We start from the raw sequence: 25992 nt of genomic DNA, 5'->3' as shown, positions 1-25992 counted from the left end.
TACTTCGGCACGTTTTGTATGTCTTATTTTACTTTGATAATTTCTGTCAAGTTAACCCAGTTGTCTCCCACTTTTTTTTGTCTATTGCACTTTACATTTTTCTTTATTTTATTCCATTTCAAACATCCATTGATATCAGCTTCTAGAGATCAATGTTAAAAAGGACCTTGTTGATGGCTTTCGTCATTAACTGCGTAGCAGTGGTCAATAAGAGGCATAATTTTGTCATCCCATTTGCTGCAGTAGTTGCTTAAAATCAGTGTGCCGCCGGACAAAATTGTCTTTTCAATCGGTACCAAAATACTGCTTCCTTGCCTAATCAGAAAAAAAGGTGTAACATGTAAAAAGTATTTGCAGAACATCATATAATCCAATCCATTATTTTATTAATATGTTTTCCTGCCTGAATGCAGGTACACCCGCAAGCGATGTCACAGGCACAGCTCCTATGCCCTTACTGTGCCATAATAGTACAACGGTTTGTGGGAACAAGCCGTAATTCACCATTACAATTCATGGTGGGAAAGAGTTAAGGAAGAGAGACAGTGCATGTGTGGGTACTATTTCCTTGTGTACTGGCACCCCCATTCTCTGGATCAGTGGAGCCCGCTCAACATCACCACCAATTTGACTTTCATAGTATTGTATTAATCATATTACTGTATTAATGTAAGGTTAAAAAGAAACTTCTAAGAAACAAGATTTTTTTTCTATTAGTGCTCTGTTATAAGAAATCAATTTTTTCCCAGAAAAATTAGCTGAAACTGAAATTACTTAATCTTACCGTGCTTGTAGATTTATGGAAGAGAATGGCTTTCCTGGGGATGTCGCAAGAATATCTTGAACCCACATCTCTCCATTGAAACATGGATCTATTAGTATAACCGGACGCTGCCAAGAAAAGGAAAGTATAGCTGCATTCTCCATCTGCTGAGGAGTCCAGTCTGCAGGAGAAAAACATATTTATATTGAGCAGAGGCCCAATAACAGTTTTTGCCCATATTTTGGCTCAGCAGCAAGGTCACCACCTGTCCAATAACAAGGTGAGCCAAGCCCAATAATGACATGTAGACGTATAATTCAATTAAATTCACACAAGAGAACAAAAACTATTTGAAAATCCATAAACATCAATGTTCATAAAGATAACACGGCAGTTATAAAAAAGCACAAATAGTAGTAAAAACTATTTATATACTTGAGGTTAGTCGTGCAATTGTTTTAAATGTCACCAGAAATATAACCATTATTCTTCATACATTTTTTTAATACTGTGCTTGATTTCTTCAATGAGTAATAAAAATCATTACTATGATTTTGATTGTAGTAAAATACACTGGGCCACATGTAAGAGGAGGGAAATTTCATAATTTGCTCTTTATATACAGCACATACGGTATATTTAAGCCACATGAATAAAAATAAAAAAAGCGCCACTTTATGTTGTTCTGACACTTCTGACAAAAACTTTTCAAGAACTTTTGATGACTTTGTGACACAATCCTTAAAATACAGAAAAGTTCCAGAAAATTAGAATAGCAAACAGTACAGTTATATTTTAATACCACTAGTGTTTTAACATGATGTCATAACGCAATGATCATTTGAACTTACTCAGACATAGTGCTTGTGTTGTGGTGTCAGTTTGTATGATATTACCTTTTGTTAACCACTTTTGAATATCTTCATCTGGCACAATTCTCATTAGAAGAGCCTTTATAAAGTCCATATATAGCTCATCTGTAATGATGGGTGAACATTGATTGCACAACGACAAGTCATTTGTCGTGATTTTTTCTTGGTCTGGGTGCCTGTTACCATTCCCCATACTGATATTTTGATTTCCTGTGGAACACAAATAATATTACTTTTGAGTTCAGATGAAACAAGTAAAATGCAAGAAAGATATAACAAATAAAAAATAAAACCATTTGTAAGCCTCATGTGAGCCTACCGCACTCCGTGGCATAAACCCCTTAGGGTGACCATGGGGGGACAAAATATTTATACTTTTTTAGTGTAACAGATATATAGTATTTATTTAGTCTTGAATGTAAAATGTAAAAAACATAAACAAATATAGAAGTGATATACAATAGGGTACAGCAAAACACTAAACCAGATCACCAGATTGTGCTATTTCCACTAAGTTTTAAAACTTTAAATACGTATCACATTTACTTTAAAATGTAAGTACACAGAAACATTTTGGGTTATATTTACACTACCGTTCAAAAGTTTGGGGTCACCCAGACAATTTTGTGTTTTCCATGAAAACTCACACTTATATATATCAAATGAGTTTCAAAAGGAATGGAATAGCCTTCATTTCTAAGAACAAGAATAGACTGTCGATTTTCACATGAAAGCTCTCTTTTTCTAGCCATTTTGAGAGTTTAATCAAACCCACAAATGTAATGCTCCAGATTCTCAACTAGCTCAAAGGAAGGTCAGTTTTATAGCTCCTCTAAACAGCAAAACTGTTTACAGCGGTGCTAACATAATTGCACAAGGGTTTTCAAGTGTTTTCTAATCATCCATTAGCCTTCTAACACAGTTAGCAAACACAATGTACCATTAGAACACTGGAGTGATGGTTGCTGGAAATGGGCCTCTATACACCTATGTAGATATTGCATTAAAAACCAGACGTTTGCAGCTAGAGTAGTCATTTAGCACATTAACAATGTATAGAGTGTATTTCTGATTAATTTAATGTTATCTTCATTGAAAAAAACTGTGCTTTTCTTTCAAAAATTAGGAAATTTCGAAGTGACCCTAAACTTTTGAACAGTGGTGTATATGCAATTGCTCATGCTATTATCCATATAGGATATGGCTCTGCTGACGTTGTGAAAGAGGTAGTAAAACATTGCATTTACTGGAATAATAGTGACGTTTCCTCAATCCTTAATGTTTATTTTAACGCAATGCTGTATGATAGACAATGAGTTTAAGAGCTTAAACACCTTAGTTTTCTGGTGAATAGGAGCAGATTTAAGAGAGGGGAGAAGAACAAAGCCCCCCCCCCCCATAAAAAAAACCAGTGTCTGAACCTAGGCTAAATGTATTGCAGACTTTGTGGCTGTCTATTAAGGACATGACAATTGTTACTTCATTACTAAAATATAGCTTGTTTCATTTATGATAACAAAATGTGCAACTAGCTTTAGTAGTCTAGTAGGCTAGGTTACTATAATCTTATACATACCTTCATCTTGTTGTTCACCACTGTGATTGCTTGTAGGATTATTCACTGGAGAATTACAGGTGAATATAACAGAGAACTCAATCACGCGTCCTACATAACAATATACAACTAAACTGTAAGACTGGTAAGTGATGAAGGGATAAACATGTTAGGATTACATCAAGTTCGGTATAAGGGTATGTGCACACGACAACGCCAAATATGTCTGAAATTACGGAGCTGTTTTCAGGAGAAAACAGCTCCAGAATTTCAGAAGTTTATACAAGTGCACGCGTTTTTCGCGACGTCTTTTACGGACGTAATTGGAGCTGGTTTTCATTGGAGTCAATGAAAAACGGCTCCAATTACGTCCCAAGAAGTGTCCTGCACTTCTTTGACACGGCCGTAATTTTACGCGCCGTCTTTTGACAGCGACGCGTAAAATGACATCTCATCTGCACAGAACATCGTAAGACCCATTGCAAGCAATGGGCAGATGTTTGCCGAAGTATTGGAGCCGTCTTTTCAGGTGTAATTCGAGGCGTAAAACGCCTCCATTACGTCTGAAAAGAGGTCGTGTGCACATACCCTAATCCTCATGAGCCTAAAGACTGGTTATTGTCATCCATCGCCTTTTTTTCATTTTTTGTTTTTTTATTTAATTGTTTTAATTGTAGCCCCAATAAACTACATTTCCCATCCAATACTGGGCCCATCTGTTAACAATTTCTTATAGGACCCCACCTACTTCTTCTTATTTGTTGTTTCTCTTATTTGGAAACATAAAAGAAATCTACCAGAAAACCTAAACAAGATGTGAAATTGTGGGTTATTTACAAAAAAAACCCATAAACAAACGGATGTAAAAACATGCAACAAATATTGACAGATAGACCAACGGATGGTAAACTGATACTAGATTACTTATCTTTTCTTATCAAATTGTATGAGTCAATAAATCACAGGTGACATTCACCCTTAATCATATCGCTGGCATGTGATATATAGAATTAATAGCACCACCAATGTGTAGAGAGTGAGATAGCAAACGACCCGATCACGTGCCAGGATTTAAGTACGCACATGGGATGGTCTTCACTCCCAAGTATTAATCCAGAAAGACAGTAGAGGCAACAGCATCTCTTTCAGTATATCGCTTTTATTGTACTCAAGAGATTCAGCACCAATGTTCTGACCTGTTACAGTGGCTGGGTCTTTCTATAGCTCTATATATAGAATTATTAGGTGAGATATTGTATTATAATAATAGTATCGATATATTTATTGAGCATACATGTTCCTCTCTCTTGTATGATCTAAATATTATGTAATATTAATTTCTGCAATACGTAGGCTTAAAAAGAATCTTATAGAAATCTCACGGACAGTGCGGCCCTTCTGCGGCTTTCCTTTTTATTCGACCATACAAAATATATTTTAGTGCACATATATATTTAACTAGATTTATATTACCTTTATCTGGGTCAATCGAGTCTATCATTAACGGAAAACCTCTCTCTTTCACAGCCGTGGGCCACTCCACAGTTAGCATGAGCTGTCGAAAGTGGTGCTCATAAGTACCAAGGTACGACACTAATCCTGCTGCCATGGCTGTACTTCCTGGGATCCCACTGAGCCTGTCTGGAAGGGAACTTACAATAGCAGCGTATTTCTTGTTCTCCTCGTCAAGAAGCTTCAAAAAGATTAAAGATATTATAGACAGTTAAATAGAGTTGTCACTTCATAGAATGGAGCTTGGTGTGGGTTATCTAAAGGGCTGGAATCTTTACAGGCTGCTTCTATATTGTTGTTTTCGTAGCCTCTGAACATCGCTCTTCCCCAGCTTGCAGATTTGTGTGCAGTAAACCAAAAGCTACATCATCCTTTTTCATGCAGCTTATAGAAACACACTGAATGTGCCTAAGAGAAGTCAGTGTAATAACCTATCTATATTTTTTTCCATATTATTTTATGAAATATTTATTCTGCTACATTATTCCTATGATGACTGTATTAATCTTTATCATTATATAAGATAGCAATATAACACCCAATTGTGTTTACTTTATAACAGTCAGGTTCTACAGAGGCAAAAATGTATTAATTATGACAAAAAAAACAAAGACTACTGCCTTTTTGCCACAATAGTGGGGTTCCAAGCAATAAATGTCTCAAAAAAATTTAAGTTTGTCCATGGTTGGCCACCTTTAACAGTAAGGATTGATATGAACAACAGAACATGGAGAAGTTGGGAGCATTTTTGGCCAATTGTGAACCATTGTCAGGATCATACAGATCATAGAACACAAAGAAAAATAGCGACCTTAAACACCCCCAAGGTCTTTATACACATTTACAATTGAGGTGCTGTGGAGCCAGTCAGGTGATCCATCTGGACCAATTAGCCAAGTGGGAAGTTCTACTTCGAATATAACTTGCCCTCTGTCCCCACCGATCAGGACTACACGTGGCCATTACTCTACTCCGATGCACTCATTACCGTAGCTGCATTATAGATACCCATGCTTAAGGACTGCCATTGCAATGTATACTTGTAACTACCATCAAACTATTATTTTTCCTTCAAAGATTTCAACTAAGTGTCAATCCAGCGCATCATATAAGAAGAACTGGTTGATAGTGATAACATATTTTAAATCCATGTGTCAGGCAATGTGTCGCTATACAACAGTCTGTCTCAGATAATTCAGGTCTTCAACTAATATTGAGCAGAAGGTATACAAGGGGCAAGGAAGTTTGGCATAACCCAATCAAACTATTCTAAAGACAAATTTGTATGAATAAACTTATGAAAAAAGCAGAAAGTTAATGAGTTTACTTAAAAAAATTTATGTTTCCCTAAAAATACGAGTTCTTTTATGAATATCATAACAAATGGTAAGTTATGTTTGAGTTAAATTACTAAAGCGAGTCATACACAATGGAAATGTCTGCCTATATCCATTAGGCCATAGTAAACATACCTGAGCTATTTTTGCAGCTTGATCCAACCTTTGGGCTATTTCAATAGTTCGCTGCTGTTGCTTGTTTTTATGCATGGTTGCTTCTTCAAAGCCTTTCTCCAGGTCAGCCAATCTTAAAAGAAAAGCTTTCTTTCTCTGCTGTAAAGCTGTCATTTTCTGTTCTGCTTCTTCTAAAGCAATAGTCATTTCTGACAACTTACTTTGTAAAGGTTTCACCTATAATAGATTATATATTGAGGCTGGTAAACAGACAATTTATAACTATTGCTAAATGTAGTACAAATGCTGGTCCTAACAGGCCACTCATAAAATAAAGATGTAAAACTAGTCTTAAAGGGGGTGTCCGCTATGGGCTATCCCTTCTTGTTAGATTGGTCCTTTAACAATAAGCTGATCACAAAGTGTTCCCCTGCCAGGACCCCCAGCAAATCAGCTGTAATATGTAGGGAAACATGGAAGTAAGTGTTTAATGTCCCTGCAGTGCCAGCATAGGGTAAATTAAGCATTACACAGTGCCCATTCAAAACAATGGGTTTTCTGTGTAATGCAGGACTGGACAGATCCTCCAGAGCAAGAGACACTCTTTGTAACAGCTTACCCCTCTGGTCAAAAGATGAGGATCCAGAACAGAGAATCTCCCTCTATTGACTCCAAATTCCCTAATAGGCTAGATGAAAATTGGTTTTCTAAACCTGACAACCCTATTAATATAAAAAAAACTGTATTGTTAGGGAATTATCTATTTTGAGGGGAGTTACTGCCTCTTTATTTTCACAACCCCACCGTTTTCCTTGACCTATTTAGTAATTGCAACACAACAATCTAGCTATATTGGCAGGAGTGGTCAAGATAAAAGCCTCTTGATCCTTTGCCAATCTGTGAATAAAGAAAGTGGGAGTGACATATGCGTAGCAGTTGAGTGACTCTTCACATATGACTTGTTGTCAGTGTAGGAGAGTAAAGCAGAAGTGTGAATGAGGAAAGTTGATGGCATCATGGCTGGCAGTAAGGAGCACTGTAGCTGTGAGCAATATGTATGGCATTATGGGGCTCAAGGGCTGTGGCCACGATGGCTGTGTGCACTATGGTTGGCACTATGGCTGTAGACATTATAGGGTGATAGGACTGTGGTAATTATGGCTTTGGCCTCTATCTGGAATTATGAGACACTATAATTTGTATTATGGGGTACTAGGTTTGTGGGCACTATGAAGGATTGTGGCTGTGAGCACTATGGTTGGCATTAAGTAAATGCTGTGAACGCTATTGAGTTAATTACAGTAGTTAAGTCTTTTACTAATGCAAATTAAAGAAAGGGAAGTAAAACCAAAAATACACATTTTGTAAACACATAAACATCTTTACAGTTATTTTGACTATTATACTTATTGCGAACAATAACATGTCTATTTGGACAAAGAAATCTTGTCTATCAAATTGAAATGATTATTATTATTATTATTATTATTATTATTAAAACAATTGCACCATGAACAGTTAGCTTTTAATAAATAAAGTTCTGTCATTCTCTTGTGTGTTTTTTTTTTTTCGTGTGCACTCTTTGATAATTTACCCGAAAGTTTATCTACAGTTGTGTAAACAAATCACATATATCAAATTGTGATAATACTGTATGTGCCAAAGGGCAAACTCATCTCTGCTGCATTGACAAACTCAGTTACATCTGTCTGTACATAGCCTGCTTTTACAACTCTAAATTGTTGTTAAGTTCCTTACATACTTGCAGCTAGATAACATATGGGTCAATACAGTAAAATTTAGTCAAATTATTTTTTGTAATGCCAAGAGAATGTTATATTAGCTCTTCATCAATTTCACCAAGGAAGCCCATATGCAATAGTTATATATCTGGGCACCAATTAGACTTGACAGTAGTTAGGAATACAAGTTTATTTATTTAATTAATGTGTGGGAACAACAGTGGTAAATGGCTATTGTCTTGCAAGAATTAACGGACATCCATACAGAAAAAAGAGTTAATAGTAAGTAATATTAAAAACTGCTACTGCTGAAGTGAGGATGCTGGATGCAATTTCTATCCTTTATATTTGTCAACTGTCAAATCATTTTACAGATCATTCATGTTTACATCTGAATGTCACAGTACGTTTCTTTTGTTCTAATGCCGAGTAAATAAGCACAGTCTCTTTCAATCTCAATTAACTGGCAAGAGATTTATTTAGAGAGCTGACAGGAACTATTTGGGGGATTAATGATCACTGATTTATGAATATTGAGCAGCATTTCAATAATCTAGACAGAATAATCACTTATATCTCAGACCAGCTTTCTAAACCATTATACACTCCAGCAATCACTCAAAGGAAGTTAAATGATTCTGATTTATAACCTTAACCTACAGGGCCCAGTACATTTGCTCTATCAGTGTGTAAATTCTACAAATGCAATTCTCGCTACCTCTAGAGAACCAATTTAAGTCAACATTATGCATGAGCTGAGCATGCCGGAATTCTCCACTCTCTTATTTAACTCATTAAATTTGCACCGAACATCTTGCAATTAAAATTTCACACATATTTCTTCTTATGATTGACATTTGGCCTTGGTAAAAATTAACTTAAATTGGTTTCTTTGAACACATGAAGGAACGGCGATAGATTCAGGAATGTGTTTCTTCTTAGATAATGTGTATTAGTTCTTTGAACCTGATTACTCTCTAATAGATATGGTAAAGGGAGATTTACAAACCATTTAAAATTAATGTCTGTAAAATATTTAAGTAATATAGGGGGAGCTAAGATTTTACTTGCCTTACTATAACAAATAGCTGTAAATGTATAGAGCTACAGAATTGGTTTACACGACTAAAATACAATAGGATTTCAATAAATCATAGGAAAGCAGAAATACTGAGCCTTAAACACATAAGTAAATATATGCAATACGTATATATAAATTATCTAATTGTTACTGCTTAAAGATGCATGAAGTAACCAACATCACTTTAGATAGGTTATTCTGGATTATAAAAAAGGGTCTGGATTTTTGTTTTCTAGAAACTGCACCACTCTTGTCCATGGGGTGTGTCTGGCATTGCAGCTCAGCTCTATTCATTTGAATCAGGATGGGCAGCAATACCAGTTATAGCCCACTGATAAGAGTGGTGGTATTTCTTTAACCTACTTTCCTTTTGTGTGTATTTGCTTGTCATAACAATCCCTTTGCCTATGCTTAAGTCACATTTGATCCTACCTAACCATATCAGAAAAGTGTCCTTTCATATTCTGAGACACTTACCCCCCCCCCCCCACCCTTAGATAGACCAGCAGAGAAGTGTCCGTCCTGTCTGTGTCTTCCCCTGCAGGTCACGCTGCAGGGATACTGCATAAGAGATAGCATGGAATCACAGAGGACTACATCAGAAGACCTAGCCTGCAGCAGAAAGAAAGGACGTCATGAACCAGAATTTGTCTCTTGTTATGCAGCTCTTCTGCTGCAGATTTGCCGGAAGCCCTGCAGCGGGACCTGCAGGAGAAGACATAGGATGGATACAGCGCTTCTGGTCCATCCAAAACACACTGTGCATAGGGTTGTTTGGGACTGTTGCAGCCATTTTACATACATGGAAAAGGGGCACTAGAACAGACAAAACAGCAGCAGCATCTTTCAAAAAGAGGGCCCCATGTATGTTTACTATACATTTGCAGTATGTAATGACATTTTTACTTTGGACCAGAGGGTCGCTTTTAGACAGATTTTTGTTAGTAAAACAGTGTTCTCTATACTAGGCAATGGGAAATAAATATTTTTTTTACATGTTTAAGCTTCTCCTTACTATTTTTTACCCTTCCCCCTGGACACAATGTTTAAATGTATTCACTTCCTGTTAGTACAATAAAAACTACCTTTGAAGATAGAATCCTGTAATAATGCACTGCACCGTGGAGCCATCTCATAAGACTTCCTGCAGCCGCATTACCAACCTTCCGCTCCATGTTCTCATGTGTAAACTGAGTTTTCCTTGTGTTTGTTTCAAGAAGCTCCAATGTAGACTGAGATAACTAAAGATTACAATTGGCATGTTGTTAAAAAGAATGTCATACAAAATACAGTGAATAATTCAAAATAGTTATTCATAAAAGCCACAAAAATTTCACCTGTGAAATGTGGAAAGTTGACAACTCATTCAGGAAGCGATCTATATTAGCCATCTGTCTCTTAGCTCCCTTTGCCCATGTCAGATCAGCATTAGGTGACTTCAAAATTATAATGATAGAAGCCATCAGCTCTTCTATGTCCACGTCTGGCTTCTGCATTGCACGGAGTTCCCCTGTAAAAGGATGGCATCAAATTATTTTCTCACTGTTTCTACTTTGTCTAACTTCTCTGTTGTGCTTGCAGATATTGATACAAGACACAAACCCTGTTGCTTACCTAAAGCTGTTATATTCATGTTTTGCACCAGTTCCTTAATATTTTCTATTATAGCAGAACATTTGTATTCTGCTTTCTCTAGTGCAACTTGATATTCTGGGAGCATTGATCTGAACTTCTTTATCTTTTCCAGCTGTCGATGAGCAACGTGGATCTTCTGTTCCACCACAGCCTTGTCCTGAGCAATCTGGTGTAATATTTTTAATGTTCCTTCTTTATGTTGTTCAAAAACATTATTTTCATGTGTAAGGTCATCTGTTAGTTTTTCATGTGTTTTAAGCTTTTTATCAATGTGACTGAGAGTTTCCATCGCCTCATGATGCTTATTTTTAATTAACGCAAATTGATTTTTTAGGAGGGCTCTAAAACACTGAACAAACTTCTCAAAGCTTGCATTGGTTAGGTTTCCATAATTTTGCTTGGTTGAATTGGCAAACTTAGTGACAGAAAGGTGCATGGATGACAAGAGATGGCATACATTTTCAATTTCCTGCTTGGTCAAAATGTCCAAATCTTGAATATGGTAGCTTGCATGTTTCACCAGGTCTTCCCTAAAAGACAAATTAGATTTAAATTCCCTGTTGTTGTTGTTGTTGTTGCTGTTATGCAAATTAATCTGCATAATACAGGCTTCCACTTATAATAGTCTGCAATGTTCTTTTTTTTTTTTTTTAAATCTCTTTTTATAGAAATGAGAAATGTACTATATATTACATAACAGTTGGCCGCACAATGAATATGTGGTAGTATTAATAGTCAAAGAAGGGGGAGACCAGAATAACCAGGAAGTGGTGCTTCAAAATGAAATAAAACGGGACAGAACTTCACTTCTGACCACAGTATATTAGTAAGTGGCATATATCCCCCTTATCCATTGTTTAGAAAACATTATATTTACATAAAGCGGACACCCCATTTAAGAATGAATTTTAGGCCTGTCTAATACTTTTAGGCTTGTCTAATAGTGACTGAATTTTCCCCAAGGGCTCCGCAATTTAGGGGAATTTTTCATAAGTTCCCAATTCTGAGCTAGCTAGTTCTTCTAGTCTGTGCACCCGGTTCATCTTTTCAATCCACTTAAATAATGTTGGAAGTTTTGGGGAGCACCATGACAGTGAGATAAGTAGTTGTGATTATAAGAAAGGTGCTGTAATGTCAGGATAGGGAGACAGACAGGTGAGCCCTAATCTACCCGCCACTAGGTCCCTGCCTACTTGCACAGCCCATTCTAGGCGATGGCGTACAACTGGGCGACGGTCCCTACGCTCAATATGTGCACGACAGACAAACAAGACAAGGGAACACAAAAGCAAGGAATTTGGGGCAGTTGGCCACGGCAACACCGTGAGCAACAGAGTAGTGGACGAGCCGAGTCAAACCAGGAGTGTACGTGGTAACAAATGCAGAGCAGGAGAATAGTCAGTCAAGCCAGGGTCAATATGAAGCAGAGGTCAATGGTAACAGCAGGAACAGCAGAGCCAGGACACAAGAGAATCACAGGCAAAGGACAAGCAGCAAATGAAGGTATAAGTGGACCAAGGGCGGGAGCTAGAACCGTCTGGCCAGGCTGCGATAGGCTCTCCCACTCCTCAGCCTACCAGCCTGAGTGGTAGCAGATCAAGTCACTCTAGTATACCTAGGAACAGATGCAGGCTGATTAAGCACGGGCGTCGACACAGAAGCTGTGTCAGGCAAATCCTTCACAGGTGCATAAGCTGTATTTGGAGGGATAAAATGCTGCGGTAGGGACCCAAATCAGAATCAGTGCATGAGTTTTGGTATAATCAGTAGAGTAGAACTTCCTGATACAATTTTCTATTAGTTTCAAAAACCCTGAATTTTCTGGAATTCTCATCAAATATGCACGTAGCTGGTCCTGTGCCACACCTCCAGTAGACATTATTATTCATTAAATAGATTATGTAGAAAAAGCTTGGGTTCTATACCATTTTGTTAGAATCTTAAAGAAGTTTTCTTGCGTTCTTATATACATTGAGAAGCCATGTGAGTGCCTGGGGACAAAGTCTGTTTTAGATTTAGAAAACGTAGTGTTAAGATCTTTTCTCAGGCTAAATGGTAGCTGGGTATTCTTGGGGCATTATATGAAAGTAGGCCTTGGTATATATTAATAAAAAAAGATGTTCTGGGTAACATTAAGGAGGCATCTAGCCAGAAGGGGTGCCCTCTTTTGTACTGGGGGAGTAGCACATTTTGTTGCTGAGGTCGCTAAAGTTCTTGGGAGAAAAGAAAATGTTTTTTAAAATAGGACCATGAAGTAATGAAGAAAGTTTTGGAGTTTGGCTACGGTATCTTTGAATGCTTCCAAAAGTGACTCGTGGGTTAGGTGAGCCCGAGATTCTGCTTGATAGTCCTTATACTCAAGTAGATAGAGAAGATAGAATAGAGGCATTAATGGATAGAAGTTAGGCTGAGGTATTGCCTATTACATAAATCAATGAAAGGAGCTTATAAAACCTTTTACAGCACAGAGGATTAGGAGTTTTAGAGTAGCAGGTTTTGTTTTTTGAGAACCAGAGCAGAGACATTTCAGTGGCGTCCATCAGAGCAAGCTCATTGTCTATTTGAGGGAGAGAAAGGTCTCCCCTAGCTAGGTTAATCTAGTGGATAATTTGGTTAGAGTGGTAGAAGGAGGTTAGGGCCGGTAAACCAAAAACCTCTTAATTAGGATTGAGTATTAGGAGGTTGTGCGGTAATCTGAGGTCAGTAGGAGTAAGATACGTTGGTACAGTTTGCCGTTAGGAGTTGTAGGAGAATGTATGCTTTTACATTGAGTATGGAAAAAGATAGGGAGTGGGTACTGCTTATTCAAAGTTTGGTATGATGTGTCAAATAAAGTGTGAGTATGACATCAATAAATGTTGAAGGGAAGCCAAATGTAATCAGTGTTGCCTCCATCAATGACCATTTGACCCTGTCAAAGGCCTTCTTCGTGTCTGAGTCTAATAGAACTGCTGCAATCCTGCATGTCTTTTCCTTCTTTAGGGAGTAGTTTGATGTGGATTTCAAGAGATTGTGGCATTGGCTTTGCACGACAGAGGTAGGCATTTCACAATCTTAGGAAGTGTGGTAAGAGGGTTAGTTTACATTTGTTATAATAACTTATTGGTAAGCCGTCGAGGCCTGGACTTTTTTTTAATGAGGACAGAAAATCTATTGTACGCGACACAGAGTCTTGGTTGTCTGGGAGGTTACACAGGGCTTAGAGAAAATGTAAGAATTCCTTAGTTATCCCTTCTATACCAGGAGTAAAGGATCCGTCTTGTTAATTATTTGCTAATATAGTCTTATTATAGATTAATGAGCATTTTAATGTGGAATGTACATTTGGGTATAACTGGGGCAATTTTCTGAGAGAGGCATTGTATTCTAATAGAAGAATATGTATTTTTGAGTATATTTGGAAGCTGAGTAATTTGGTATTATAGGCTATTAAGTGATTTACCAGGAACACATAGAAAACCTAGCTGGCTAGCGTACAGAAGAAAATTCTGCCTGCGATACGTACACGTCTTGTGAAGACAAGACAAATGTTGTTATTATAAGCATCAATCTCGAGAGTCAGGCTGGGGTGTGAACTAGCCAATAAATGTCATATGAAGTTCTGCACAGAAAACAAAACCATATCATCTTCTTTCACTGCTTGTTTCAGAGCTGATTTATTACACTCTCACAAACCGGAAACTTGCACAAGTAATTAAGTCTTTCCTACAGCAATGAAATACATTTTAGTATCATTGCAATGTCAGTCAATCATTTGACCTGACCAACTATTTTTCTTATTAATTATGTAGAAGATTGTCAGGTAACCAGGGTAACGCAGCTGCAGTCTGTACCGTGAATTTAATCCCTATGGATTTTGTCTGGTCAACGGGTTTTGGTAGAGAGAGACCTTGAGAATATTATGTGTATGTTTTTATTTTCCCCCTAGCTAGTAAATAAAATAAAGGCTTGTACCCGAACATTTGTGTGTGTGTGTGTGTGTGTGTGTGTGTGTGTGTGTGTGTTCAGATAAAAACAAAAATGTTTAGAGATCTAGAGCAAGATCTGTTTGCTTAGGCATTATAGCAGCTGATGAATTTTTTCTATTCTTACATGACATTTCTTCTCCATAAACTTAGATGAGATTTGCTTCAAATTAAATTCATCTGTGTAACAGCATTTGCTGCTCCCTTCAAGCTGCACATAATTAACCATGTGAAAAAATAAACATGCACCTATGACCATAGGTGTAACTGTAGCAATAGCTGCTGCTATGGGGGATAGGGGGTTGGGGGCACACAGGTGTAATGTTCCTTTCTATGAAGAAGTGGTGACTTTCTACTGTTTAGCTTCAATATGTGGATTCTTCCCATTGTGCTGAAAATCTGCTATTCCATTATGTAGAATAGTACAATCTACTGACAATAAACTGGGTGCCCAATGCTAAATTTGCTACAGGGCCCATAAAATGTAACACCCCTGCTTATGGCAAAGAATAGCATGCCATGTCATCATGGTGAATCCAACCAATCGCTAGAAGGAAGGGCCGCTTATAGTCCCATTGCAATAAATGGGAGATCCCGAGGTTATCGGATCTCTGAATCAGAAAATGAAGGGTCACAGCACAGAACCCTACTAATGGCATGTTTCATGTTTGAAATTGATTCGCTGTAATTTTTTCTGTTTTTCTTATTCGGCAATAACTCTTATTTTATCAATGTAGCAGCATGAGACATTGTTTCTAGTGGGAAAAGGTGTGCCTTCTTTAGATACCATTTTGTTTTATAAATTAGAATTGAATTTATAAAGATTTATTTTTTGAGGCATATCCAGAAATAGGATTCCGCTGCAGTTTTTCCATAATAATGATCTCAATGTCGGCGATGGCATAACCAGGGCTTCATAATTAGATACTACACATTGATTGCAGTGTCTTAAGAGTTTAACAGCTGGGATTTGATACTGCTATTTGCTTCATTTACCAAAACCATCACAGTCCCAACTGTGTCCCCCTCTTGCTGTGACATCCCCATAGCTACTACACATATGGGCTTACTCCACCCCTACGATAGAGACTAGGTCTACAAAACCCCCTACCTCTTTTATAATCTATTCCTATATCCACACCAGTAAGCAGCTCCTTATATGTCACCGCTACTATCCAGGGGACAAATTCACACCTTTGATATTGCTTCAGACATATGGGGATTCCCAGGGGTCTGTATCACTAACAGCCCCACTACTGATTTTTTCCTTGGTTTATGAGAATAGAAAAACATGGCTTCTTTCTATCAGAAGCCACTCTTGTGGGCTGTGCCTGATATTGCAGCTCAGCCTCATTCATGCACACAAGTAGTGCTGTTTCTAGAAGCGAACAGCCACGTTCTTCTTAATCTCATACAACCTATTTGAATAGCAAATCCAGTCAGATATAAAAATTATTCTACTATTAAAAGTTTATCGTTTCAGTCTAAGGATGCTGTACTATATGTGTTTGTCAAGCCAATGTTTGAGGCATAGTAGTACAGAGTCATTTACACTTAAAATAAAAGACAAGTAAGCAGTTAAGGGTAAGTCCACACATAGCATAAACACTACGGATTTTCCACAATAGATTTCATTGTGGAAAATCCACAGAGTAACGCAGTAGCAGCAGAGTGGATGAGATTTGAACAAATCTCATCCTCACACAGCGCAAAAAACACGTTCATAAATTGACATGCGCTATTGCTACGGGTAAATATAGAATTATTATTTTTACGTGCTCTTTTCCACAGTGGACATTTCGACCAAAAAACTGCACCACAATTTAGTGTGGTTTTTCGTCCAGAATTACCTGCTCGCTCCAGGGCGGATACTCTGTGTACTATTATGCAGTGTATCCGCCCTGTGTAAAGTGGGCCAAAATCTGATAGCTTGTAACGTGTACTTACCGTAACCATTTTGGGACATAATAAACACTTAATGCATTAAAAAGCGATGAAAATTCAGTACACCATTTATAAAATGTGGAGCCTGTGTCAGTTCGAACGAGAAGCCAACGAACGTTCAGCTGCACAGACTGCAAGAACAGATTCCACGCGTTTTCTTTGGAGTATGTCAGTCCAGCATTAGTTACCTGGAAAACATTTGATTAAAAAACACCGTAGATAAGAGCGAATTGTCTAATCTGTATAAATTCCATGGATTTTAAAATATTGTTTTAAAAGCATAATGTTGCCCTGTGTTCTATTAAAATAAGCCTTAGTGAAGTACATCCACTGATTGTCTGTCAACCAGCACCTCACTAAGTATAGTCCAGTGCTACATGTAAAGCACTATTACCTACTATACCTGTGCAAGGATGAGCTCCTTTCCCCAACATAGTAAACAATTATTATTTTTGTCTTATCTTGGGTTGTCATTTTGGGGGCTTAGTTACTAGTTTTCCATAGATTTATGGTCATAAGTTAAAATGGTTGTCCCAGGCACCAGTATATATACAAATATTCCTTTGTCTTACAATAGGCTGCATTGAAAGGTAATTTAAGAACTGGGTTGTTTTAGCGATGTTTAACTACATATGAAATGCCCTTCTGACTTTACATCATGTTTTGGCCTTACATTTAGCGTGCATGTTGGAAAAGCTCCCTATGTACACGCTAAACGTGTCCATAGGGCTCCAATAGCCTGACGGATTCCAAAAGAGTGTCTTTTTGGCCTCCGTCAGGCTGGTAGATGTCGGTATACATTTTTTTTGGAGGCTGGAATAACATAGTACACTACCATATTCAATCCTAAGGGGATCCCTCTAAAAAAATGCACACCACGCGGCAAATATATTTTTTTACATGGAAGCCTATGTGTGACGGATACCACTGTATGGTATCCATCACAGGTATACGTTAAACGTATACTTTGGGGAGCTTTCCCAGGGCCGGAATCCCCAGGAGAGCATCAGGTATAGCTCGGCCAGGGTATTCCGACCCCAGGGAAGCCCCTGACGTCACTGTCCATGTATGGACAGTGATATCAGCAGCTTTCAAATACGGAGTCCCCGGCCAGAGCATTCGTAGCACTCTGGCTGAGCACTTTGGGACTGGAGATATGGACATTGATGTCAGGGGCGTCCCCGGACTCAACGCTTGAAGTAGCGAGGTGCCCAGGGATTTCGTGAGGCATATCCCACTGTATGCTTATACAGTGGGATACATTGGTGCCTTCCGACGTAGGTGTACGTCGGGACTCCTCCCGGCGTATAACTTCGACAGAAGTGAAAAAGGTAATGTAAAAAGGCCCTTATATGTGTCTTGGGAATGTTATAAAACATTTAAAATATATATATATTTTGTGTAAATCAGAAGCTCCTAACACATGACATCCCCATCAACCAGCAATAAAAAAGGTGTCAAATCATGAAGTAGTTACTACAGTCCTGTCTACTTTTAGATGAGGGAGAGAATTTGTTGGACTAATTAAACTTATAAAATCTGAACCACTTCTCCCAAAAATTCTACATTTTGATGCTAGCAATATGAAATGTTTAATATTATCTGAAGGAAACTTCTTAATGAGGGAATTGGTAAAACATTTCTAATACCTATGACACTGACAGCAATACTGAGCTATCAGAAGACAAATAATATCATGGCAAACAAAAAGTTCCATGTCTTTGAAACATCATTTTATACCATGCTGTCTTAGAGGACTTGTCAGAGCAAATATCAGACACTGAACAACATTTTATTCTTAGGTCCAAAACTTGGACTATTCATTTAATATATCCTTATTGATGCCAGAGCTCTTTCGATACAGAGATGCAAGCCCCTGATTCCCTTCACACATGGCGTTAAAGAGGACCTGTTATGTCACCAAAAAAGTGAAACTGCCAGCATACCTTCATTCCTCCATGCCCCCTGATTGCAGAGTAATTTTTTGTTGTCTGTACATGCCTCGGTTATTACGCAATCAGCCCACTCGTTTCTGTGGCTAATATGTGAATTGATGAATAAATTGACAACTGGGTGGTCTCCACTGCTCAGTGTCAAAGGGGAATGAACCTCAGCCTCTCTGTCACTGTCCAATCAGCGCAGACAGTGTCAGAACGGCTCCAGCAGCGTGATCTCAGGAGACTTACACCATCTCCCTAGATTACGTTTCTGACAGCAGCCCACGCCGAGAGGTTCAAGCTTTGCCGATCTGAAATATAAATAATAAAGATGCTTGTTGCCAAGGGGTTTACAATACTTACCTGTATGGAGCCTTCTGCTTTCTCTTTTTGTCCAGATCTTCTCTACTTCCCCTGCAGCCAGCCCGCAGCAGCAAGAGAAGTAGAGAAGATCCGGATGCCGAAAGGAAGCAGAAGCTGCAGCCTTGCATAAAGGCTTCGGCATCCAGCAGCCGAGCCACAGGCAGCAAGCCACAGACAGTGGGCTGCAGGGACGTTGCCAATTTATTCATCAATTTGCATATTAGCCGTGGAAGGAAACGGAGCTACGTACAGACAAAAATAACATGTTCTGCAGTCATGGTGGAATGCAGGTATGCTGGCCCCTTCAAAGATACATTAAGGCTGAGTTCAAACAGAGTTTTTTTCAGGCAGATTTTGATCTGCCTTCACGGCATTTGCTGCGTTTCTCGCTGCGTTTTTCGCTCGCCCCCATTGAGCGCCACGGGCAAAAGCGCCGCAAAATACGCTTTGATGTCAATGGGAGGTCAGAGGCGTAAATGCAGAAGATAGGGCATGTCGCTTCTTCTCCCCACGAGCGTTTTTTACCGCTCGTGGGAAAAAAATGCCTCCGCCTCCCATTGAAATCAATGGATGACATTTTCTAACGTTTTTTGGTGCGTTTTCTGAAGCGGTTTCCTCGTCAAAAAAAGTGTAAAAAAACTCAGTGTGAACATGGCTTTAAGGCCCCACAACTTCACTTGGGTATTTGTAATGTCAAAAAGTGTACGTGTCCTAATAACTATACATAAATACAATTCCTAATGTGATATTGCAAAATAGCTGACGTGGATGACTAAATATATGACTAAGGCACAGTTCACATCATGTTTTGGCCCTACATTTAGCATGCGTGTTGGAAAAGCCATTAGCCAGACGGATCCCGTAAGAGTGTCTTTTTCGCCTCCGTCAAGCTGGTATACGTCAGTATACATTTTTTTTGGAGGCTGGAATAAGGTAGTACACTACGCTATTCAATCCTAAAGGGATCCCTCAAAAAAAAAAATGCATACCACGCGATATATATATATTTTTTACATGGAAGCCTATGTGTGACGGATAGCACTGTATAGTATCCGTCACAGGTATACATTAAACGTATACTTTTGGTAGCTTTCCCAGGGCCGGAATCCCCAGGAGAGCATCAGGTGGAGCTCAGCCAGGGGATTCCAACCTCAGGGAAGCCCCTAGTCATAGCATAGTAAACAAATCACACAGGAAGAAATATATACATATCATATACTACCGTTCAAAAGTTTAGGGTCACTTAGAAATTTCCTTATTTTTGAAAGAAAAGCACAGTTTTTTTCAATGAAGATAACATTAAATTAATCAGAAATACACTTTATACATTGTTAATGTGCTAAATGACTATTCTAGCTGCAAACGTCTGGTTTTTAATGCAATATCTACATAGGTGTATAGAGGCCCATTTCCAGCAACCATCCCTCCAGTGTTCTAATGGTACATTGTGTTTGCTAACTGTGTTAGAAGGCTAATGGATGATTAAAAAACACTTGAAAACCCTTGTGCAATTATGTTAGCACCGCTGTAAACAGTTTTGCTGTTTAGAGGAGCTATAAAACTGACCTTCCTTTGAGCTAGTTGAGAATCTGGAGCATTACATTTGTGGGTTCGATTAAACTCTCAAAATGGCTAGAAAAAGAGAGCTTTCATAATGAAACTTGACAATCTATTCTTGTTCTTAGAAATGAAGGCTATTCCATGCGAGAAATTGCCAAGAAACTGAAGATTTCCTACAACGGTGTGTACTACTCCCTTCAGAGGACAACACAAACAGGCTCTAACCAGAGTAGAAAGAGAAGTGGGAGGCCCCGCTGCACAACTGAGCAACAAGACAAGTACATTAGAGTCTCTAGTTTGAGAAATAGACGCCTCACAGGTCCTCAACTGGCAGCTTCATTAAATAGTACCCGCAAAACACCAGTGTCAACGTCTACAGTGAAGAGGCGACTCCGGGATGCTGGCCTTCAGGGCAGTGTGGCAAAGAAAAAGCCATATCTGATACTGGCTAATAAAAGGAAAAGATTAATATGGGCAAAAGCACACAGACATTGGACAGAGGAAGATTGGAAAAAAAGTGTTATGGACAGACGAATCGAAGTTTGAGGTGTTTGGATCACACAGAAGAACATTTGTGAGACGCAGAACAACTGAAAAGATGCTGGAAGAGTGCCTGACGCCATCTGTCAAGCATGGTGGAGGTAATGTGATGGTCTGGGGTTGCTTTGGTGCTGGTAAAGTGGGAGATTTGTACAAGGTAAAAGGGATTTTGAATAAGGAAGGCTATCACTCCATTTTGCAACGCCATGCAATACCCTGTGGACAGCGCTTGATTGGAGCCAATTTCATCCTACAACAGGACAATGACCCAAAGCACACCTCCAAATTATGCAAGAACTATTTAGGGAAGAAGCAGGCAGCTGGTATTCTATCTGTAATGGAGTGGCCAGCGCAGTCACCAGATCTCAACCCCATAGAGCTGTTGTGGGAGCAGCTTGACCGTATGGTACGCAAGAAGTGCCCATCAAGCCAACACAACTTGTGGGAGGGCCTTCTGGAAGCATGGGGTGAAATTTCTCCCGATTACCTCAGCAAATTAACAGCTAGAATGCCAAAGGTCTGCAATGCTGTAATTGCTGCAAATGGAGCATTCTTTGACGAAAGCAAAGTTTGAAGGAGAAAATTATTATTTCAAATAAAAATCATTATTTCTAACCTTGTCAATGTCTTGACTATATTTTCTAGTCATTTTGCAACTCATTTGATAAATATAAGTGTGAGTTTTCATGGAAAACACAAAATTGTCTGGGTGACCCCAAACTTTTGAACGGTAGTGTATATATATATGCAGCCAGTCATGAACAGAGAAATAATCACATGTTCTAAAATCAGATATGTGTTAAAAGCAGTTGATTAGAGAAAAAAACACATATCAATGTTACAAATTTCATAGGGAACTAACAATAAGGGCTTATTTACACGAACGTGTAATACGTCTGTGCAACGTGCGTGATTTTCACGCGTGTTGCACGGACCTATGTTCGTAAAACTCACAACATGTCCTATATTTCTGCGTTTTTCGCGCATCACGCACCCATTGAAGTCAATGGGTGCGTGAAAATCACACGCACCACATGGAAGCACTTCCGTGTGACACACGTGATTCGCGCAACAGCAGTAAAACTATGAATGTAAACAGAAAAGCACCACGTGCTTTTCTGTTTACAAACATCCAAACGGAGTGTCATAATGATGGTGGCTGCGCGAAAATCACGCAGCCGCGTATCATACGCTGCTGACACACGGAGCTGTTAAGTGACTTTTGCGCGCGCAAAACGCAGCGTTTTTTGCATGCGCAAAACGCACACTCTCATGTAAATCCGGCCTAAGTGTGAGGGACTGTGTAAGAGAAGACAATCTTAATAAAAAAGGATGAGATCTAGTCGGCGGTTTAACCCATTAGGTGCACAGGTGCCAAGTAGAAACATCCAGAAAGCCTCTCTATTCCTGAGTTGTTTCAAATGGTCTCCCCCCCCTGGAAGAGCAATTAACTCTTTCTATGCCTTGTACAATAAGGGAAGATAAATCTCCATTATGACATGATGCGCAATGAAAAGATACCGCTGAAATGTTGCGGTTCTTAATCAATGCATCTGATAGATGGCGGTGGATGTGTGTTTTGAGACTACAGGACGTGCTCCCAATATACTGTAGTTTACATTTGGTACACATGATTAAATAAACCACATATGTTGTGTTACAGTTGAATCCACTGTAACACAACGTCCTGTATTGTTTCATTTTGAATGTTTCGTTGTTGGCCGTGGATGTGAATTCAGTGGGATACGTCGGTGCCTTTCGTTGTAGGTGTACGTCGGGACTCCTCTCGGTGTATAACTTCGACAGAAGTTAAAAAGGTAATGTAAACAGGCAAATTTAAAGCAAATGTCAGATACTGAACACCCTTTCATTCTTAGGTCCAAAACTTGGAATATTCATTTAATAATATATCCTTATTGATGTCAGAGCTCCATTTTTCTGATACAGAGATGCAAATCCCCTGATTCCCTTCACACATGGTGTTAAAGAGGACCTGCTATGTCCCCAAAAAAGTGAAACTGCCAGCATACCTTCATTCCTCCATGACCCCTGATTGCAGAGTAATTTTTTTTGTCTGGAATTACGCAATCAGCCCGCTAGTTTCCGCGGCTATTATGCGAATTGATGAATAAATTGACAAGCCCGCAGCAGCAAGAGAAGTAGAGAAGATCCGGAGGCCGAAAGGAAGCAGAAGCTTCAGCCCTACATAAAGGCTTCGGCATCCAGCAGCTGAGCCACAGGCAATAAGCCACAGACAGAGGGCAGCAAGGACCTTGCGAATTTATTCATCAATTTGCCTATTAGCCGTGAAAGGAAACGGAGCTACGTACAGAGAAAAAAAAATGTTCTGCAATCATGGTGGAATACAGATATGATGCTATGCTGGCCTATGACTGTTCCTCTTTAAAGATACATTTGAGGCCCCACAAGGGGGAGCTTACTGCATATGGATTTTTTTATTCAATGGAAGCTGTATAAATCCGTCAGCTGAAAGAGGTGGCTGTATGCAGCAAGAATTTATGATTTAACGCTATACATAAGTGAAGGAAAGCAGTGGATTTGGAGCTTTGTAACAAAAAAAATTAAGCTCCAACAAAATGTATTATGAGCACATCATTTTGGACCTATTCAGAGCAAAAAAAAAATCTAAGTGGTTTTAAAATATAAACATTCACATGAACTATTTAAAATTTAGAGACTTAAAAATACAGGCCCTTTTTGTCTGTACAACAGTAAACCCATGACAATTTTTTTTTTTAGAAATAATACTTAATAACTAATATTTTGTGATTATGCATATAAAATAACTTTTTTATTTGGTGAAGTTGTGAGGTATATAACTTACTAATAAAAATAAACCCTATTCCCATTAGATAAAGCATATAATGCTCTCCATACTTGTATCAAGGCAAGATATTCACTCCAAAAATACATTATGCTAGGTTTCCCTTACTCAATAATAATAAAAGGACATGTATGGATCACGCTGGCGATTTTTGACAGATTTCTCAGACAAATTCTTGTTGTGTGCAGTGCCTTTTGAAAAACTGTCAAGAAAACATCCGCTATTGCAGTGGTGTTGCTATAGGGGTCGCAGCGGTCGCAATTGCGACCGGGCCCAGAAGCCAGGAGGGCCCGCAGCCCCCGCACCACATCAATGAAAAGTTACTATAGTAACTGGGGCCTATGTAATAAACTACACGGGCCCCTGTTACTATAGTAACTGACAGTACTTACCCTCCTCTTCCTGGAGCGCATCAGAGGGTCTGACGTCACAGCGCTATGCACAGCGCATAACGTCACGATGCTATGCGCTGCGCACAGCATCCCGACACTTAATTTTAGTTTCTTGCTGATGGGTTGGGGTCAGATACCAGGGACCCCCACCAATCCGCTGTTTTGAAGGGGTTGCAGCCGCTCGTACGGACGTGTCAGCGATTCACAGTGTGAGCAAGTGAGGGAAAAGAAGGGGAAGCAGCACTCGTACGAGCGGCTTCAACCCCTTCAAAACAGCTGATTGGTGGGTGTCCCGGGTGTCTGACCCCCAATCCATCAGCTATTGATGGCCTATACTGAAGATAGGCCATCAATGTTTAGGGACTGGACAACCTTTAAAGCCTACCGTGTGTTAGGCCTAGATACAGGGCCCCAGCTTATACTGCATAAGAATACTGTCTGCTGGACCCTGTATCTAAGCCTACATTAGGCTTAGATACAGGGTCCAACAAACAGTATCACACATGCACATGGGCCCTGTTCACATCACCGCTGCCCTTCCGTTGAGGGGTTCATCTGGTTAACCCCTCAACGTAAAGGCAAACGGAAACCTTAGCTTCCGTTTGCATCACCATTGAGCTCAATGGTGATGGAAACTTTGCTAATGGTTTCCGTTTGTCACCGTTGTGAACGGGTTCCGTTGTTTTGGCGGAATCAATAGCGCAGTCGACAATGCAAAACAACGGAACCCTGCCACAACAGTGACAAACGGAAATCTTTAGCAACGTTTCCGTCACCATTGAGATCAATGGTGAGGGAAACTGAAGCGGAGGTTTCAGTTTGCCTATCTGTTGAGGGGTTAACCCGACTGAACCCATCAATGGAAGGGCAGCAATGATGTGAACAGGCCCTTACAAATTTTTTTTTTTGTGTTTTTTACAGGTTCGGTTGTTGGACTACGTCGGATTCGAGGACTACTTCGATGATGGCTTTTTTTATTCTCAATAAAATGGTTAATGAGGGTTGTGTGGGGGTGTTTTATTTCAATAAATCTATTTTTTCGATGTCTTTGTATTTTTTTTAACTTTATCGCTGCCAACTTACTAATGGCCGCTGACAGATTGACAGCGTCCATTACTAAGGTGGGGCTTAGTGTTAGCCGGTGAAAAGGCTAACACTAACACCCATTATTACCCCGGTACCCACCGTCACCAGGGGTGCCAGGAAGAGCCGGGTACGATCCAGTTATGAAAAATGGGGGGGACCCCACGTCATTTTTTTTAAAATAAATAATTGGACAGCACGATGTGCGGTTCCCCCATTTTTATAACCAGCCAGATACAACATAGCAGCAGCAGCCTAGCATTACCAGGGTGGGAAGTGTCACAGTTTTTGGCCTTTCCCAGCCTAATAATACCAGACTGCGGCCGCCCCAGTGCACCTCTGTCACTACAGATGGTCGGGTACTAGATCATACCCAGCTCTTCCTAGTAGCGCTGGGTACCAGGGTAATAATGGGGATTAGTGTTAACCTTTTCATGTCTAACATTAAGTCCCCCCCTTAGTAATGGGCGTTGTGAATCAGCCAGCGACAATTATTACGGCGGTAGTTATAAAGTTTAAACAAATACAAAGACATAGATAAAATATTTTATTGAAATAAAAATTCCACACAACCCTCGTTATCCATTTTATTGAGAATAAAAAAAACAAAGTTATCGAAGGAGTCATCGATTCTGAAGTAGTCCAACAACCGAACTTGTAAAAAAACAAACACACAAAAATAATTAGTATCACGTCAAAAAGGAAAATAATTATTATTCTTACCTTTCCTGGGTCCAGAGCTGGAGCTACAA

The 25992-nt window shown here is 39.2% G+C and overlaps 1 protein-coding gene across 1 annotated transcript in view; it reads right to left on the bottom strand.

The window, feature by feature from the left end:
• Positions 1 to 25992, bottom strand: part of LOC142741794 (uncharacterized) — a 659023-nt gene that overhangs the window by 293850 nt on the left and 339181 nt on the right. The window contains exons 66-75 of the mRNA XM_075851126.1: positions 16524 to 16708; positions 10591 to 11141; positions 10314 to 10486; positions 10062 to 10217; positions 6175 to 6390; positions 4664 to 4883; positions 3212 to 3301; positions 1660 to 1845; positions 785 to 944; positions 167 to 315 (exon numbers count right to left, since the gene is read on the bottom strand). Coding sequence (XP_075707241.1) covers positions 167 to 315; positions 785 to 944; positions 1660 to 1845; positions 3212 to 3301; positions 4664 to 4883; positions 6175 to 6390; positions 10062 to 10217; positions 10314 to 10486; positions 10591 to 11141; positions 16524 to 16708 — 2086 coding nt within the window. The remainder of the gene's footprint in view (positions 1 to 166; positions 316 to 784; positions 945 to 1659; positions 1846 to 3211; positions 3302 to 4663; positions 4884 to 6174; positions 6391 to 10061; positions 10218 to 10313; positions 10487 to 10590; positions 11142 to 16523; positions 16709 to 25992) is intronic.

Source organism: Rhinoderma darwinii, chromosome 2 (assembly GCF_050947455.1).
Source record: "Rhinoderma darwinii isolate aRhiDar2 chromosome 2, aRhiDar2.hap1, whole genome shotgun sequence".
Classification (NCBI taxonomy): Eukaryota; Metazoa; Chordata; class Amphibia; order Anura; family Rhinodermatidae; genus Rhinoderma; species Rhinoderma darwinii.
Note: the sequence above shows the minus strand (reverse complement) of the source record. Positions and strands in the feature narration are given on the sequence as shown.